Source organism: Lycium barbarum, chromosome 1 (genome assembly GCF_019175385.1).
Source record: "Lycium barbarum isolate Lr01 chromosome 1, ASM1917538v2, whole genome shotgun sequence".
NCBI classification, from domain to species: Eukaryota; Viridiplantae; Streptophyta; class Magnoliopsida; order Solanales; family Solanaceae; genus Lycium; species Lycium barbarum.
Window position 1 is genome coordinate 157,393,157 of NC_083337.1, and position 14,753 is coordinate 157,407,909.

Genomic DNA, 14,753 nt, shown 5'->3' on the forward strand with positions numbered 1-14,753 from the left:
TCTTATATTAGTTGTCCACATTACTATAAATATCATCAGCTATAGCAAAGAAAGAAACACCGGTATGTGAATGATGCATGATTATTTTCGTATCGGAGGAGTGGCTGCGGGTCTACCGGGGTTCCAACATATTAATATCTAGTGAAGTGTTCTCCCAGATTCAAAACTTTTTGTCAATACTCACAATCTTTATTAGTTAATAATCCTAGCGATTGGATTCTATGCTTAACCTGATAGGAAATCAAGATATAATTAGGTAAGTTTTTCCTACTTTAGTTATCGCATCAATTGTTTTTTCAAGTAAACAATATTGATTAAAGTGCAATTAATTGGAGAGATAAGGGCAATGTAGTAAAAATGCACTTTTATTTATGATTTCTTAAAGGGTTTGTAAAAAGAAAAGTGGCCAATTAATATGAGACGGAGGGAGTAGTAAATATGTATTGTCACCTTAGTTTTTATTTATTTTAGATTTTATACTATAAATTAGTACGATCATCAAGGATTGTGGTGGAATCGATTTCGTCGTAATTAGAGGTTTCAAGTATAAAACTATGAATATGTGTGTGAAAAAAGGCCTGGTAGAGGGTGCTTTCGGAGGCTGATCTGTATTTTAAATTACAATCTTTATTCAAATTAAGCTATCAGAATGTTGAATCCGTATTGCAATTATTGATATATTCGCCCTTGCACTATTCCCTTATAACTTTTGTTCAAATACTGTGCTTATTTTAAGAAAATCATTTAATATGTATAAATTATTAATTTAGAATCTACTATAAAAGGCTAAAATCCCAACATAAGTTTCAGATCCTGACTCCGTCTACGTGAACCTATATAGCCGCTCTTATACTATTCCCTTAATGAATTTTAAGTAGTGCGAATTTAAATTAGTCTAACGTCCAATACAGGTGAAAAAAAAAAAAAGGAAGATACGAATGAAATGATGATGCATAAAATTATCGAGTAAAAAGTTGTTTCGAAATATCGGCGGCGGTAACTACAAAATTGCCAAATGGAGCGCTATATATATAAAACCTGAACCTTGAGTACTTTGTTTTGTGTTTTTTTCTTTTCTTAGAATATTCTGAATCATTAGTCAAACCTCAACAACGCTGTCACCATTCTTTCTTTCTGATCCAAACAAATCTTCACCCCTTTTGGCTGTTTTAAACAAGGAATTTAAACAATTAAACCTATAACACCATTCATCTGCCATTAAAATCCACAACATTTAAGGTAATAACACCCCCATTTTCTCCCATTCTTGATTCTTTTATCTTATTTATAATTTTTCAGGATTCATTTTTTATACCCCTAACCGTTTGTTTGTTTGTATCAATCCTTAGATTGTGATTCAAAATTACAGTTTTCTTAATTATCTAGTGTATTTTGTGTTTGTGTTTTATAATAATGATGAATCTTTTTCACCAATTGGGTTGTTAATTATGAGTTTGTGATGCATATTAACATCAAGAACGAAAATGGGCAAAGACTATCCATTTTCTTGATGCTATATAAATGCTAAGGGATCAAATTTTAGGTTAATGATGTTTTTTTTTTTTTTTAATTGTAGTGAGCATAGAAAGTGGGGCCAGAGATGTCTGGAAGCGAATCAGCAGAATTAGGACAGGCTGATGTGGACCAATCAGTCAGGCAAATTTGTGCAAATGGGATTTCCATGCAAACAAATGTTGTTGAAGCAAAGCTTGATGAGGGAAACATTCAAGAGGCTGAATCTGCATTGCGTGAAGGTTTGTCCCTCAATTTTGAGGTGAGTTTTGCCAAAGTTTATGTCTTTTTCTTTGCATTCCTGTTGAATTTTGTCATGTAACCACAAAGCTTGTAGCTTGTTCATAAGGAAACAATATTGAGAGCTTGTACAAACTCATAGTGATAATAAAGCAGTAAAATTTAGGACAGGACGCTTTTCTTCGATTAAATTCATGATCGCCCACCTAATTCTTTTGTGGCTGCTTAAATGTTTGAAGGATTTCATTGATGATGAGTTTGAGAGCCAATCACTTTAAATGACATTCTCGAAAATACTGTCCTTTCTGTTCTCATATGTTGTATGATTTCCATCGATTATAGGCATGATGCGTTACTTTCTTATCTGTTGTTATTTGGTGATGCTTTAGATCTTTGGTGAAAGTTTATGTTCAATTAAATTGCATTATATTATTTACAGGCTTCGAATTAATAGGCAAAATAGGTATTGGTTTCTTGTATAGAAAAAGAAACCAGGAACTTAAGGTGGATTACCTTCTTTTGTTTTGACAGGATTAGTATTGGTCAGATTGTACTTATTTGCATGTAGAATTTGAATGCTAGTCAACATTAATGTAATTGATCTTATTTTCCGGAAAGCACTTTAAGTTGCATTAATAATTTATTAATGTTTGTTTCTTCTTCCATTATCTCTTCCATTCTTGATTGTCATCAACATGAACTTGAAGGTCTGAAGGCATGTGTTTGTTATAATTTTGATGGCAGGAAGCGCGAGCTCTTCTTGGAAGATTGGAATATCAAAGAGGAAATGTGGAAGGTGCTCTTAGGGTGTTTGATGGTATTGATCTCCAAGCAGCCATACATAGGATGCAGCCTTCTGTTACTGACAAACAACCTTCTAAAAAGGGCCGCACTCGCAGCATTGAGTCTGTGCCAGGCATCTCACAGCATGCTGCTGGTCTGGTCCTTGAGGCCGTATATTTGAAAGCGAAGTCCCTGCAAAAGCTTGGGAGACTGACTGGTACAAGGAAATTTCAATAGTAGTTTATATAAAATTGCTATTACTTTGATTTGATCATTTACAGACATTTCTATTTGCAGAGGCTGCTCGTGAGTGTCTAAGTGTGCTTGATGCTGTAGAGAAGATATTCGATAATGGGATACCTGATGTATTGGTGGAGAATAAGCTGCAAGAGACTGTGAGCCATGCTGTTGAGCTCCTTCCAGAGCTATGGAAGCAAGCTGGTTGCTATTCAGAAGCAATGTCTGCCTACCGCCGTGCCCTCTTAAGCCAATGGAATCTTGATAATGACTGCTGTGCAAGGATTCAAAAAGCTTTTGCTGTGTTTCTGCTTTATAGTGGGGTTGAGGTTTGCCCACCAAGCTTAGCTGTGCAAATTGACGGTTCTTATGTACCTAGGAACAATTTGGAAGAAGCAATACTTCTGTTAATGATTCTAATGAGAAAAGTTTACCTTGGTAAGATCAAATGGGACCCTTCAGTTTTAGAGCACCTTACATTTGCTCTGTCTGTATGCAGTCAGACCTCTGTGTTAGCTAAGCAACTTGAAGAGGTAATGCCAGGGGTACTCAACCGGATTGACCGTTGGCGATCTTTAGCACTTTGTTATAGTGCGGCTGGACAGAACAAAACTGCCTTAAGTCTGCTTCGCAAGTCTCTTCATAAGCATGAAGAGCCAGAGGACGTTCTCTCGTTGTTGTTGGCTGCTAAAATTTGCTCTGAGGATGTCTTTCTTGCTGCTGAGGGAGTGAAGTATGCACAGAGGGCAATAACTAATGCACAGGGTGGTTCAAATGAACACTTGAAAGGTGTTGGTCTCCGCATGTTAGGTCTTTGTTTGGGGAAGCAGGCGAAAGTTGCAACCTCTGACTTCGAGAGAACGCGTCTTCAATCTGAGGCCTTAAAATCTTTAGATGGTGCAATGGCTTTAGAGCATGAAAATTCAGATTTGATGTTTGAGTTAGGGGTTCAATATGCACAGCACCGTAATCTGGAGACAGCTTTGCAATATGCGAGAAAGTATGTCGATGCAACGGCAGGATCTACTCTAAGAGGTTGGAGACTGCTTGCTTTAGTTCTTTCTGCTCAACAACGCTATTCAGAGGCTGAAGTAGTTACTGATGCGGCTTTTGATGAGACTGTAAAGTGGGATCAAGGACCTCTGCTAAGGATGAAAGCTAAGCTAAAAAAATCCCAGTCACGGTACAGCGACGCTGTTGAACCTTATTGTCATCTCCTTTCATTGGTTCAAGCTCAAAGAAAATCTTATGGACCATTCAGAAATGCACCTCAGGTTAGATTGTATATCTAGTAAGTTTAGTCGAAACATATATGTGTATCTCAGATTTTCCTTTTCACCCACCCCCTTATGCCCCCTAGTAATTTGCATTTGGAACTCAGAACTGGGATAGAAGTAACCACTTCTCAATGAGATTCTAATTCTGAAGTTCAATAGTTTCAACTTCGAAACCAGTTCTGACTCCAGTCTCCCCAGAATTAACTAACAAAATAAAGCATTTTACTTGGATCCTGATTCTCTAGTTAGCCAGAAGCAGCACAATTCTGTCGTGCAGAAATAAGTTTCCCCCAAATTCCTAAATCTTCTGAAACCAAAATCGTCGCTGGTAGTGGCCTTTCTATGCCATAGATGACCACTTGCTCCATTGGGATTACTGTCACTCAGCACTACAAGTGTCATCAGTATGACAACCTTGAAAAGTCATTAATGACCACAGGTACCAACAACATTGGCCCGTAAGTCATATTCCAGCCTAGCAGACATCAGAACCATAAATAGAGGGCTAAAATCCATGAAAAGCCAGTGCCGAGACAATCTTCCAATGCTAAATTTGCCCCATGGCAGTCATCATATCCACTATCATCTTTTCCACCACTCTTTCTCACCATGGCATAATTTTCTCATGAACATCCTTGAGCTTTTCTTGGTGAAAGACTGTAATTCTTGTAATTCTGTTTTGCAACCCAACATGATTACACACTATAATCCACTGTCTCTTATTAGATTAACATGCTACAGATAGATGAGTTTTACCAACAACAACAACAACAACATACCCAGTTGAATTCCATAATGTTGGGTCTCGGGAGGGTAAAGTGTACACAGACCTTACCCCACCTTGGAAAGTAGGGAGGCTGTTTCCGAAAGACCCTCGGCTCAAAAGAAAACAAGGGAAAAGAGTCAGATACGGACAAACAAATCAAAGCAATGCAAAAATTGGAAGATCGATGAGTTTTACCATTAAACTGGTTGAATCATTTGTAAATTATGACTTTGATGTTCATATCTGCAATAAAAAAGGATAGTTGTATTTGGTCTATTGAGGTGCATGTATGGTTTGAGTGGATATTTTGTCATTAGTGGTGGAAAGGGGAAAAGGAGAAGTGAACGGAACAAATGTATGAAAGAATGAATGGGCTCATTTTGACCATTTCCTTGCTTGACAGATATTATTCTGTAGTTCACTTAATTTCAGATGCATCATGATTTCCTTATGTTATCAAAAAATGAGATTGAATGTGTGCAGATTCCTTCTATTATTTATGCTAATGGTCTTACAAATGAAGAGAAGAATACATATTCCATTAGAAAACCCATTTTTTTCTATGGTGCCTTACCACTGAACAATCTTTGGCTTCAATAATATGCTTGCCATTTATACTATGCTTCTAGTTCTGACTTCATTGAATTAATTTTCTTTTCTTACTGCTATTACAGGTGGAAGAAGATAAAGTAAAGGAATATGAAGTTTGGCATGGACTGGCAAACTTGTACTCTACCCTTTCACGGTTTAAGGATGCAGAGACATGTTTGGAGAAAGCAAGAGATCTTATCGAATATTCGGCAGACACTTTGCATGCAGAAGGCAAGATTATGAACTTAATTTACAATGACTGATCCTGCTATGTTTGTTGTTTTTTAAAAAAATTATTGACTTTCTTCCTTTGTTTTCTTTAAGTGATGATATCAAATTGAGTACGTAAAAGAAGGTGAGTGCAAATAAAGACTGAAAACAGTGATTGTGAATAACCTAAACAGACTTGGAAAATTACCTCAGCATGCAAATCTGCTTACCTAGAATTTGCTCCTATACGCTCGAATTAAAATTTAGCTTATTCTTTCTTTGCACCTTACGTATGACCTGGGAGATAGCCTGTTGGATTGGAAACTTCAGACTTCCTTATGTTTTTATGGCAATGTTTCGTGTGAGATCTACATTACATTAGACTCTTTATTTAATCATGGACAGTAGTGTGTGTGTGTGTGTGTGTGTGTGTGTGTGTATTATTTAAATAATTGTAGTTTAGTTATAGGAGTAGTAATAGCAGGAGAATTCAGATAGTGCATGCTGCTTTTCTACTTTGTACCTTGTGAACTTTCTCTTCCTCCTTTAGTATCTGCATCCCATCAATGTTTTTATAGCTGCTGTCTGAGAACTTACTGAATTACTAGTTTTGATGCACACTTGATCTTAATACGAGAGTTCCAAAGAGATGTAAAATCTTTGAGTTTGAAACACAGGACAGATTATAGGTACTTACATTTAACTCCTCCTGCTTTTTTTGGGAAGCGAAGATTCATGTAGGTTGATACCAACTAGTTAGGATTAGCTTAGTCGTGTTGGTATACTTACACTATGTCTGTTATTTATCGAAGTTGTCAACAACAAGTCTATTGGAGCTTTTAAGCGCAAAGAATAATTAAAGTGTGGGCTTTAGCAAAGAAAGCCTACAATTTAGCTATTTATATGTTGTTGCCCCCTTAAAGAAGAAATGTATCCGTGAAGGTGCGCATGTGTTAGCGCCTTGACGCCTGTACTAAAGCACCAATAAGTGAGGCGAAGTGCACAGAGGGGCTTTACAGAGCTTTAGGGCTTAAATAGGCTTTTAACAATAGTAGTATTTATAAGAAGTCTTTTTAGCTTGTTTAGAGATTTAATGTGTCCATAAAAAATGTAGAGAATCTCTAGTTAGCAAACCTTTTAGTAGTATTGGAAGGAGATGAATATTGAGGATTCAGTTTAACTGAACCCACTATTTTGGAATTTAGACATGGTTGCTATAGTTGCTTCGTTTTTTTTCTTTCTAGGAAAGGGGTGTGTGTGTGGGTGGGTGGTGGGGGAGGGACAGCTCACCTCTAGAATTGCACAAACTCTGTATCAATGAAGATTACTAGAAACTTGAGTAAATGTTGCTATAAGCAAAATCTTAAAATTTGTGTTCTTCGAAAGACTGAACATAGTGTACGCCATCCATTGTGACATCAGACTTTTGTAAAGAGTAATTAAGAATTTAATGAATCACTTCATTTTATAATATTACAAAATCGGCCTGGAACTCTACCATTTTAAGCTTTTCTGAGCCATTGGGTTTTTGGTTATGAGAAACTCTTAATAGACACAGTTCCTATTATTTGTTTTGTCACATACTCATCTTAAGCATGTTGAGGATCTTTCCAACTAGCTTCATCATGTCCCTTGTCCTACAAAGACTTCTCTATGTTTGGAAAGGACGGAAATAATGAGATAGTTAGAAATGATATCGTTCCTTTTGCTTATTAAATGAAGCGGGCAGAGAATGTTGAAAGAAGTAAAATCCACAAGTGCCAAGACCAATTTTTTTTTAATTCTCTCTTCGACATCCAACATTATATGCCGATCTTCTTTGACAATTTCTCTCCAAGGTGAAGAAAGAAAAAGAAACAATCCTTTCATCTATCCTTCTTTTATTTCTTTTCCTTTCCCTTCTCTAATCATAGCATTTTCCTTCAGATGTGAAGTTATAGAAGCAGTGCTAGAAACTTAACCCCCAGGGGCCTTCCTGTTTCTCTGAGAATACAGTCTATATCGGAATAACAAGATGGCTGTATTGCTTGAATATTTTTTTACTTTTAACATTCAACTCATCTTCATAGCGTAATACGTGGCAAAAGTAGAATGCGCTGGAACAAAAGTTGGAAAATATAACGAGGGCGAAAAGAATTTTGAACACTAAATTGTCTATGGTTTAGTTTTTATCTATTTTAGTTTTCTTGTAGTCATGTTTCTCGTTTCCAAGAAAATGATGTCAATTTTTTTATTGTCTGACGTCATTGTCAACAATGAACTGATATTGAAAAGAGAAAGGCAATTTTACCAACGGAATTCGTCTGTATTGTGGTTATGATGGTTTAGATTGTAATTATTGGAGGAATATTCTAACACTAATGACAAAATTACCAACATATGAAGTCTGATAAGGCTGCTTGCATACATTTCTGTCCGAGTTTTTGTCCTTGATATTTAAAAGCCTCCTTAATAATGGGACGGAAGTAGAATACAACTTGTGCTGATTTTTCTATATCAACTTGTTCCAGGAATGATGTTTGAAAGACAAGGAAAAAATGACCAAGCCTTGGCTGCTTATGTTAATGCTCTATTAGTAGATCCGAATCATGTGCAGTGTAAGATCTTGCTTGGTGCTTTAATGGCTAAAATGGGCTCGAATATGTTGTCATTGGCAAGAGCATTACTCTCAGATGCATTGAAGATCGAACCTACCAATCGTGTAGCTTGGTACCACTTGGGATTGGTTCATAGAGATGATGGACGGGTAGCTGATGCTGCTGATTGTTTCCAGGCAGCTTCCATGCTTGAAGAGTCTGATCCCATCGAAAGCTTTAGTTCCGTCATTTGAAGTTTTCCAACCATCTACAAGTCAAATGCTTATTCTTTTATTCTTTATTTATACAGGTTTTTTGGGCACAATGTCCAAAATTATCCTTAGATGACATATTTGGTAGGTTTTTTGGGGATATTTTCTACTTCAATGTAATTGTAGATTAATTGTACTATATAATTTCATGTTCACTTTCATAGGAAATAGAACAATTGGTCCACTTGGAATGTGAATTCTTGTGCATCAACAAAGATCTAACAATTTAGACACATCCTTGTCTTAGTAGCTGTGCTCACAGCCGTACCCTCGCCCCCCACCCCCACCCCACTACCCCCTATTCATCCTGTTATCTCTGTCCCTAACCGGTCTATCCACAAATCTTGGATGTTTTTTTCTGTGCGAGTTCAACCTTTTCGGGGATAAAGGTGTAGGAGAGCCTACTAAACAAAATCTGCATCTGTAATAAACTTCTCGTTGAGGTTTGTCAAAGATAAGCTTCAAGTCCTCTATGACTGGACTTTCCTTTGTTTACATGATTCTGATGGAATGACACTTAAAATTCTTTGGCACCATGTATCAACTGTTGTCCATGTAGCGGATCTGCGAGTCATCAGTCAAAGTGGTATTTTGCATAATAAATACTAAAAGACTTATGCTGGAAAGTATAAAACTTACTAGATTTGACTTATTATTACTTGTATAATGTACATTTGAATCAAATTCATTTCCTACACCAAATGCATATACAGACTAAGCCCGGTTTTCCCTCTCATAATGCCAACCACTGCACACACTGCCCCAAAAAAATGAGTTTTGTTTAAGGTATTGTTATTTTAGTCGAGGAATCGACAAGAAATAACTAAGGTCATCTAATTTAAGGGAAAATAAACACGGAGTCATTCCATGACAGGGTATCTCAGTGGAGCAGTTAAAAAAAACTTCTGCTGGGACATGAATGAGACGTTCAGGCTGTACAATGTAATTTTAGGAGGAGAAATAGGCAAGTGTATTAACCAATTCTTGATGTCAATGTTTCGAAAGAGCGAAATAGAATAGGTAACGGAGAGAGACAGACAAACATAACATACTCTTGCAATAGGCCTTGAATCATTAGGATACAAAATTGGTAGATACCCTATATCTGTAGCAAAAAGCTCTTTCCCCATTTACTTTTTTAACTTGTAAGAAGTAAAGGTCAGCTGAGTCAATTATTTCACTTAAAGGCGTTTGGAAACTAATAGTAATAGTTGTTTTGTTCTTAACTAAAGTTTCAATGCGTAGGTTCCTCACAAAATACGAGTGAAATTAATTGAATTATACGGGGAATAACACAAGAAAGAATGATAAACCAGGTGGATTGTCCATTAAAGGGGGATAGCAAACATTTCTCACCACAGATTACAGTAAATAGATCAAGCAGCACAACCAGCAGTACCATTTTTTCTTCCTTTGTTCATCTTGCAAACATAAAGTCATACCCAAAACTTTCTTTCTCCACTTTCACAAGTTTGAAGATCTTTTTGGCAACAAATGAACAAAATATGTCGATATAGGTCTGAAATTTTGAAAGCTGGCTTAGAGGGTGAGAAACATCTTTCCAAGTGAGTCTTCAAGCCAGAAAAACTAGAAGGTGGAAAACTAGGTCTTGATCCAGTTCTCTATCCATTAAATAGTTAGTATATAATACTATAAAACTACACCACATTCAATGTGATATACATTGTTTTCAGAGTGAACAGAAACAGTATTGAGCAGCCATCTCAAAAACCAATGCCAAGTCATTGACATTACTCATGTATAGCAGAGGGAGGGAGGAAGGGAGAGAGAGCAAATGAAACCAAATTTAATAAGCAAGCCAGAAATCTATGACATAGCAACAAGGTTTTAACTGAAAATAGATAGGAATTTCACATAGTTCTCTGCATTCTAAAACAAAATGGAATTGCCAAAATTTCAAAGGAACCACTAATCTGTAGTTTCACATCAAATAGATAAAGACATGCATTTTGTTTCCTTAATGCTCACTGATGGGGTACTCAAACACAACATCTTTGCCTGAAAGCTTTCTGTAAACTGCTGAAAACGTCTCCAACTTGTACTCAGTGTTGTTTCGTTCCTTGGGGTCCAAGTACACCTATTCACAAAAAAAGTTGAGAAACAAATCAGGAAACAAGAATAGAGCTTTCTGCCCTTTCAAATGAAAAGGTCACAAAAGTTATCACTCCAAAATGATATCAACAAGTAAAACCATGCCTTTACTAGTTCTCAGACATTAGTGAAAAATACACAAGCAGTACTTATTACTTCACCCGAAAAACTATTCCAGTTAACTGCAGCCATAAACATTGAAACAAGAAGATACAGCTTATTTACCTTCATTATCTTGGAGCCATCAACACGATACCTAGTACGCTTCCCAACAATCTCAGCAGGAACGACCAAGTCCTCCAATATGGCATCATGAACAGATGTAAGAGTTCTGCTGCGGGGTCGTGTAGCAGCTGAACCTCTCTTGGGGGGTCTCACTATCCTCCGGGTGGCAATGAAAATTACATCCTGCAAAAAATCAAAACTTCATCAAAGGCAGGAAGCTCGCGGCCTACATTGTAAAACAAGGAAACAAGAAAAGCTACCCTAATAAACTAATGGTATAATATAACATTTTGGCCTCATTGTTTTCCCTAAAGAGTGGAGACCAACTAACCAAGTATAATATGCATTTTTTGAAAGGTAATTGATGTCTACAGGAAGAGAAAAAAGCATGCAGTACACACAGGTGAATAAGGCCAATAATATTTTTGTCATGATTGCAGGACCAACTGAATACGTTTTCGAAGATTGGGCTACACTAAAACTATTGAGAAGATTATCATATCTCTATCAAAATAGTACCACAGCAATAATTTTTAGAAAAAAAATGAAGGGAAGCAAGAACTACAGAAATACATCAATACCACTATGTCTAAATAACAGTATGTGAATTTCGGAATGCCAGTCCCAACAGGTAATGTCAACTTTTCCAACTAACAACGAAGGAAAATATGGTAGAAACCAGAACTGCAGCGCCATAAAAAGGAATTAATTTTTTATGAACCATAATGGGAACTACAAAGAAAGAGTCCATTACAGATCACAACAAAATTCAACAAACAACGATGAACAAACATAAATTGGGTTTCAGATTAAACACTCTTAACAACAATTCTTCAGGAAATTTCAAATGCAATGATGAAGACAGAAAATTATGAAAATAATTTGATAGCTACCTTGCCACTGAATTTCTTCTCCAACTCCCTAACAAGGCGAACATGAACCTTGCGGAAAGCTTTCCTCAGTCTGTAGGGCACATGGATAACAACAGCTTTCCTGTTTCCTGACACATCAATTTGACTGCAATATCCATGACATGTAGGAAGTTACTACAAAGTCAAAAATACATACTAACTACAACATACAAAAATAAAACAATATAGATTAGACCACACATACGCTGCAGAATTGATGTATAGGTCCTTCAATTCACTTTTGAGCTCTTGGTTGGTGTTCTCCAAATCAAAGAAAGCCTGTTCAGTAACAATTTAATGTGTTTATTAAACATTACATCCAATGAACCATTCAATAACAAATTTCATCAAGTAAGAACAAAGCATAACCTGTGCAACCGACTCCTCAAACTCAGTAGGTTCAGCATCTTTATCTTTGTGAATCTTTTGCCTTGACGTGTACATCTTCACAGATCTGTTTACCCGACCATTTAGACAGAAATAAGTAATACGCCCAAGTAATACTATAAAGCATCAGCAAGAGCCAGTTCACGCAAGTAACTTTATCTGAATATACAACTCGACACAGCAGAGATTTTTTCTTAATACTAGTAACAAAACGGCATATCAATCATTCATTCATCTATAAATCTTCATTCTGCTCATTTCAATTAAATTTAATATCAACATAATGGTTTTCACGCCATAAAGATAAACCAACCTATAACCTCAAATGGGGTTGAGAAACAAGTCATTTTTCTTCTGTCTTAATTCATCTCCAAACTTATACATATAACCAATAACACAAATCTAAAGATAAATCAATCAATAGCCTCAAAATGGGTTAAGGGAAAACGTCATTTTACTTCAAAATCAGCAATTGTTTGTGTCTTAATTCATCTATTTCACATATAACCATTTTTCATAACACAAAGCTAAAGATAACCACAAAACATCATTTGTCTTCGAAATCAGGACTGGTTTCTCTATTAAATTTTATGTATTTCTAACTTGATAACCATTAACACAAAGCTAAAGATAACATAATACATAGCTTCAAAAGTGCTTGAGTAAAAAACGTCATATTTTTCGAAATCAGCATTGGTTTCTCTCTTAATTCATCTGTTTCAAACTTTTACATATATCTAATAACACTAAAATCTAGGGATACTAATTTAGAACTAACTAATGATGTTCTTATAATACGAGCTAAGATTAAAATTTAACGTAAAACCTGAAGATGCTATTCGCTTAGTGAGTACCTGGTAGTGAGAGGCAAGTAGAGAGCTGTAATGTTTGCGGGAGTAAGAAAAAGGAACGCTAGGGTTTTGAGGATGTATAAAGGATCAGGCTTGCTGTAAGGTTTTACATTTACGGGCTCCATTTACTTCATTCAATAACGGCCCATTTGGGTTTAGTAACTTCAAGGCTAATTTGCAGGATTATCCTTCGTTCGGGTGGCCCTCAAATCAGTGGTATTTAATTTTTAGCCTTCATTAAAAATCACTTAATTTCGGGTTCACATCTCCGTTCAGTCAAAAATTGCAAGGCATAAGTTGGGATTCGCAGGACATAAGTTAGGTTTCAAACTCTGATTTAAGGCAATATATATATATATATATATATATATATATATATATATATATATATATATATATATATAATTTGTTAGAATTTTACAAACCTCTGTCTTAAGACCTAATTTTGGCTAAAACTTATCCTTGAGACATAAGTTGGGGTCCAACTTTTACCCTGCGAATTCCAACTTATGCCTTGCGGATTTTTATTTTTATTTTTATTTTTTTACTGAGCCTGGGTTCGAATCCAGGTGTTATGCGAAGGACAAATATTAAAAACCATCAATTTGAGGGCCAAAAATTAAAGACCACCCTAAAAGAAAGACAATCCACGCAAAAAAATGATTGGGATATATGTACCTGCTGGCCACTAAATGGCAAGAAATAGCCATTTCTCATACCTTAAGTCAAAATCCCAACATTTTGGACTTATATTTTAAAATTTTCAAATTTTGGATTTAATTTTTATTTTTTTTGGATCTGATTTCGAATTTGAAACTTTCGATTTTTGGATATTCGAAAACCGAATTTCTCATACCTTAAGTTGGCCTACCCGACTATCCATTAGATGTTAGCGCATTACTTATATGGTTCAATCTAATAAGTCAAATATATCCTACTTTTTTTTTATTCCCCTCCTGTTTGATCCCCTTTGTTGGAGCTATTGCTCCTTTGATGATTCGAACCCACAACCTTATAGTTGTAGGTGGGAAGTGCTGATGATCTGAGGAACCCCTTCTTGTCCAAAAATATACCCTACTCATTACACATTAACCAAATATTAAAAAAATTACTAAGTTACTTGTATGAATACTGTGTTTAAATGATTGTTATAGCAACGGAGAACTATATACTCAGGCAAATTGGTATAAATATTTTATTTGGTTGTTCACTTTATAAGAAGAAGAAGAAGAAGAAGAAGAAACAGTTCAATTTATAGGGCGAACAGAAAATTTGAATTATCCGAAACCGAATTTATAAAATAGATCTAATTCGAACGTATTTGGATCAGATTCGGATTACATTTTGGGAAATTCAAAACTGAAATTATAATCCGACATATGCTAAACCCAATCTGATCTGACCGATTAACAGGCTTAGAAGAAAGAATGCATGCACGAATATGATAGATAAAAATAAAATAGGACACATAACCATGTATGCTTTCACTATCGGATTAAAACAACTTCAAGTATTTGAAGCTTTTTTAGGTTTTCCTTATCTTGTGCTAAATTATCTAAAAAGTACTTTAAAAGAATATTCGGAAAATGTAGAACTCCTTTTGTACCTAGCCACTTGATTGATGAGAAACAAGTGCTCAAACATCTTAATCTGCTTTTTCAATAACTGAATCAATGTTATAGACTGCTCATTCCAGTCAAAGCCTTAAAAAAACATCAGCTTTACTTCGATTTATTACTTTGTAGATGTTGCATACTCCTCCTTTTGCTATTTCAATGAGACTCTGAGCACTGATTGATAATA

The 14,753-nt window shown here is 35.7% G+C and overlaps 2 protein-coding genes across 2 annotated transcripts; one reads left to right on the forward strand and one right to left on the reverse strand.

Moving 5' to 3' along the window:
* The first annotated feature begins 1,042 nt into the window (after nt 1-1,042).
* LOC132599939 (protein NPG1) lies at nt 1,043-8,697 on the forward strand. Its single transcript, XM_060313094.1, has 6 exons — nt 1,043-1,239; nt 1,577-1,774; nt 2,497-2,752; nt 2,833-4,046; nt 5,490-5,637; nt 8,127-8,697. Exons 2-6 carry the CDS (start codon nt 1,601-1,603, stop codon nt 8,444-8,446), a joined length of 2,112 nt encoding a protein of 703 aa, XP_060169077.1. The 5' UTR covers nt 1,043-1,239; nt 1,577-1,600; the 3' UTR covers nt 8,447-8,697.
* A 1,554-nt stretch (nt 8,698-10,251) lies between these two features.
* On the reverse strand, nt 10,252-13,080 carry LOC132599951 (small ribosomal subunit protein eS7-like). The gene is made up of 6 exons (XM_060313101.1): nt 12,954-13,080; nt 12,082-12,166; nt 11,918-11,991; nt 11,695-11,818; nt 10,802-10,984; nt 10,252-10,562 (listed from the first exon to the last, which is right to left on the reverse strand). The coding sequence occupies exons 1-6, from the start codon at nt 13,073-13,075 to the stop codon at nt 10,443-10,445; spliced, it is 708 nt and encodes a 235-aa protein (XP_060169084.1). The 5' UTR covers nt 13,076-13,080; the 3' UTR covers nt 10,252-10,442.
* Between the last annotated feature and the right edge of the window lie 1,673 nt (nt 13,081-14,753).

Bases quoted from the DNA above. Each gene is read 5' to 3' on its own strand.
- LOC132599939 (XM_060313094.1), top strand. From the start codon at position 1,601: ATGTCTGGAAGCGAATCAGCAGAATTAGGACAGGCTGATGTGGACCAA. The intron at 1,775-2,496 runs GTGAGTTTTGCC...TTTTGATGGCAG, and splicing joins GTTTGTCCCTCAATTTTGAG to GAAGCGCGAGCTCTTCTTGG. The intron at 4,047-5,489 runs GTTAGATTGTAT...CTGCTATTACAG, and splicing joins CATTCAGAAATGCACCTCAG to GTGGAAGAAGATAAAGTAAA.
- LOC132599951 (XM_060313101.1), bottom strand. From the start codon at position 13,075: ATGGAGCCCGTAAATGTAAAACCTTACAGCAAGCCTGATCCTTTATAC. The intron at 11,819-11,917 runs GTATGTGTGGTC...TGGATATTGCAG, and splicing joins CTATACATCAATTCTGCAGC to TCAAATTGATGTGTCAGGAA. The intron at 10,985-11,694 runs GTAGCTATCAAA...GATTTTTTGCAG, and splicing joins AGAAGAAATTCAGTGGCAAG to GATGTAATTTTCATTGCCAC.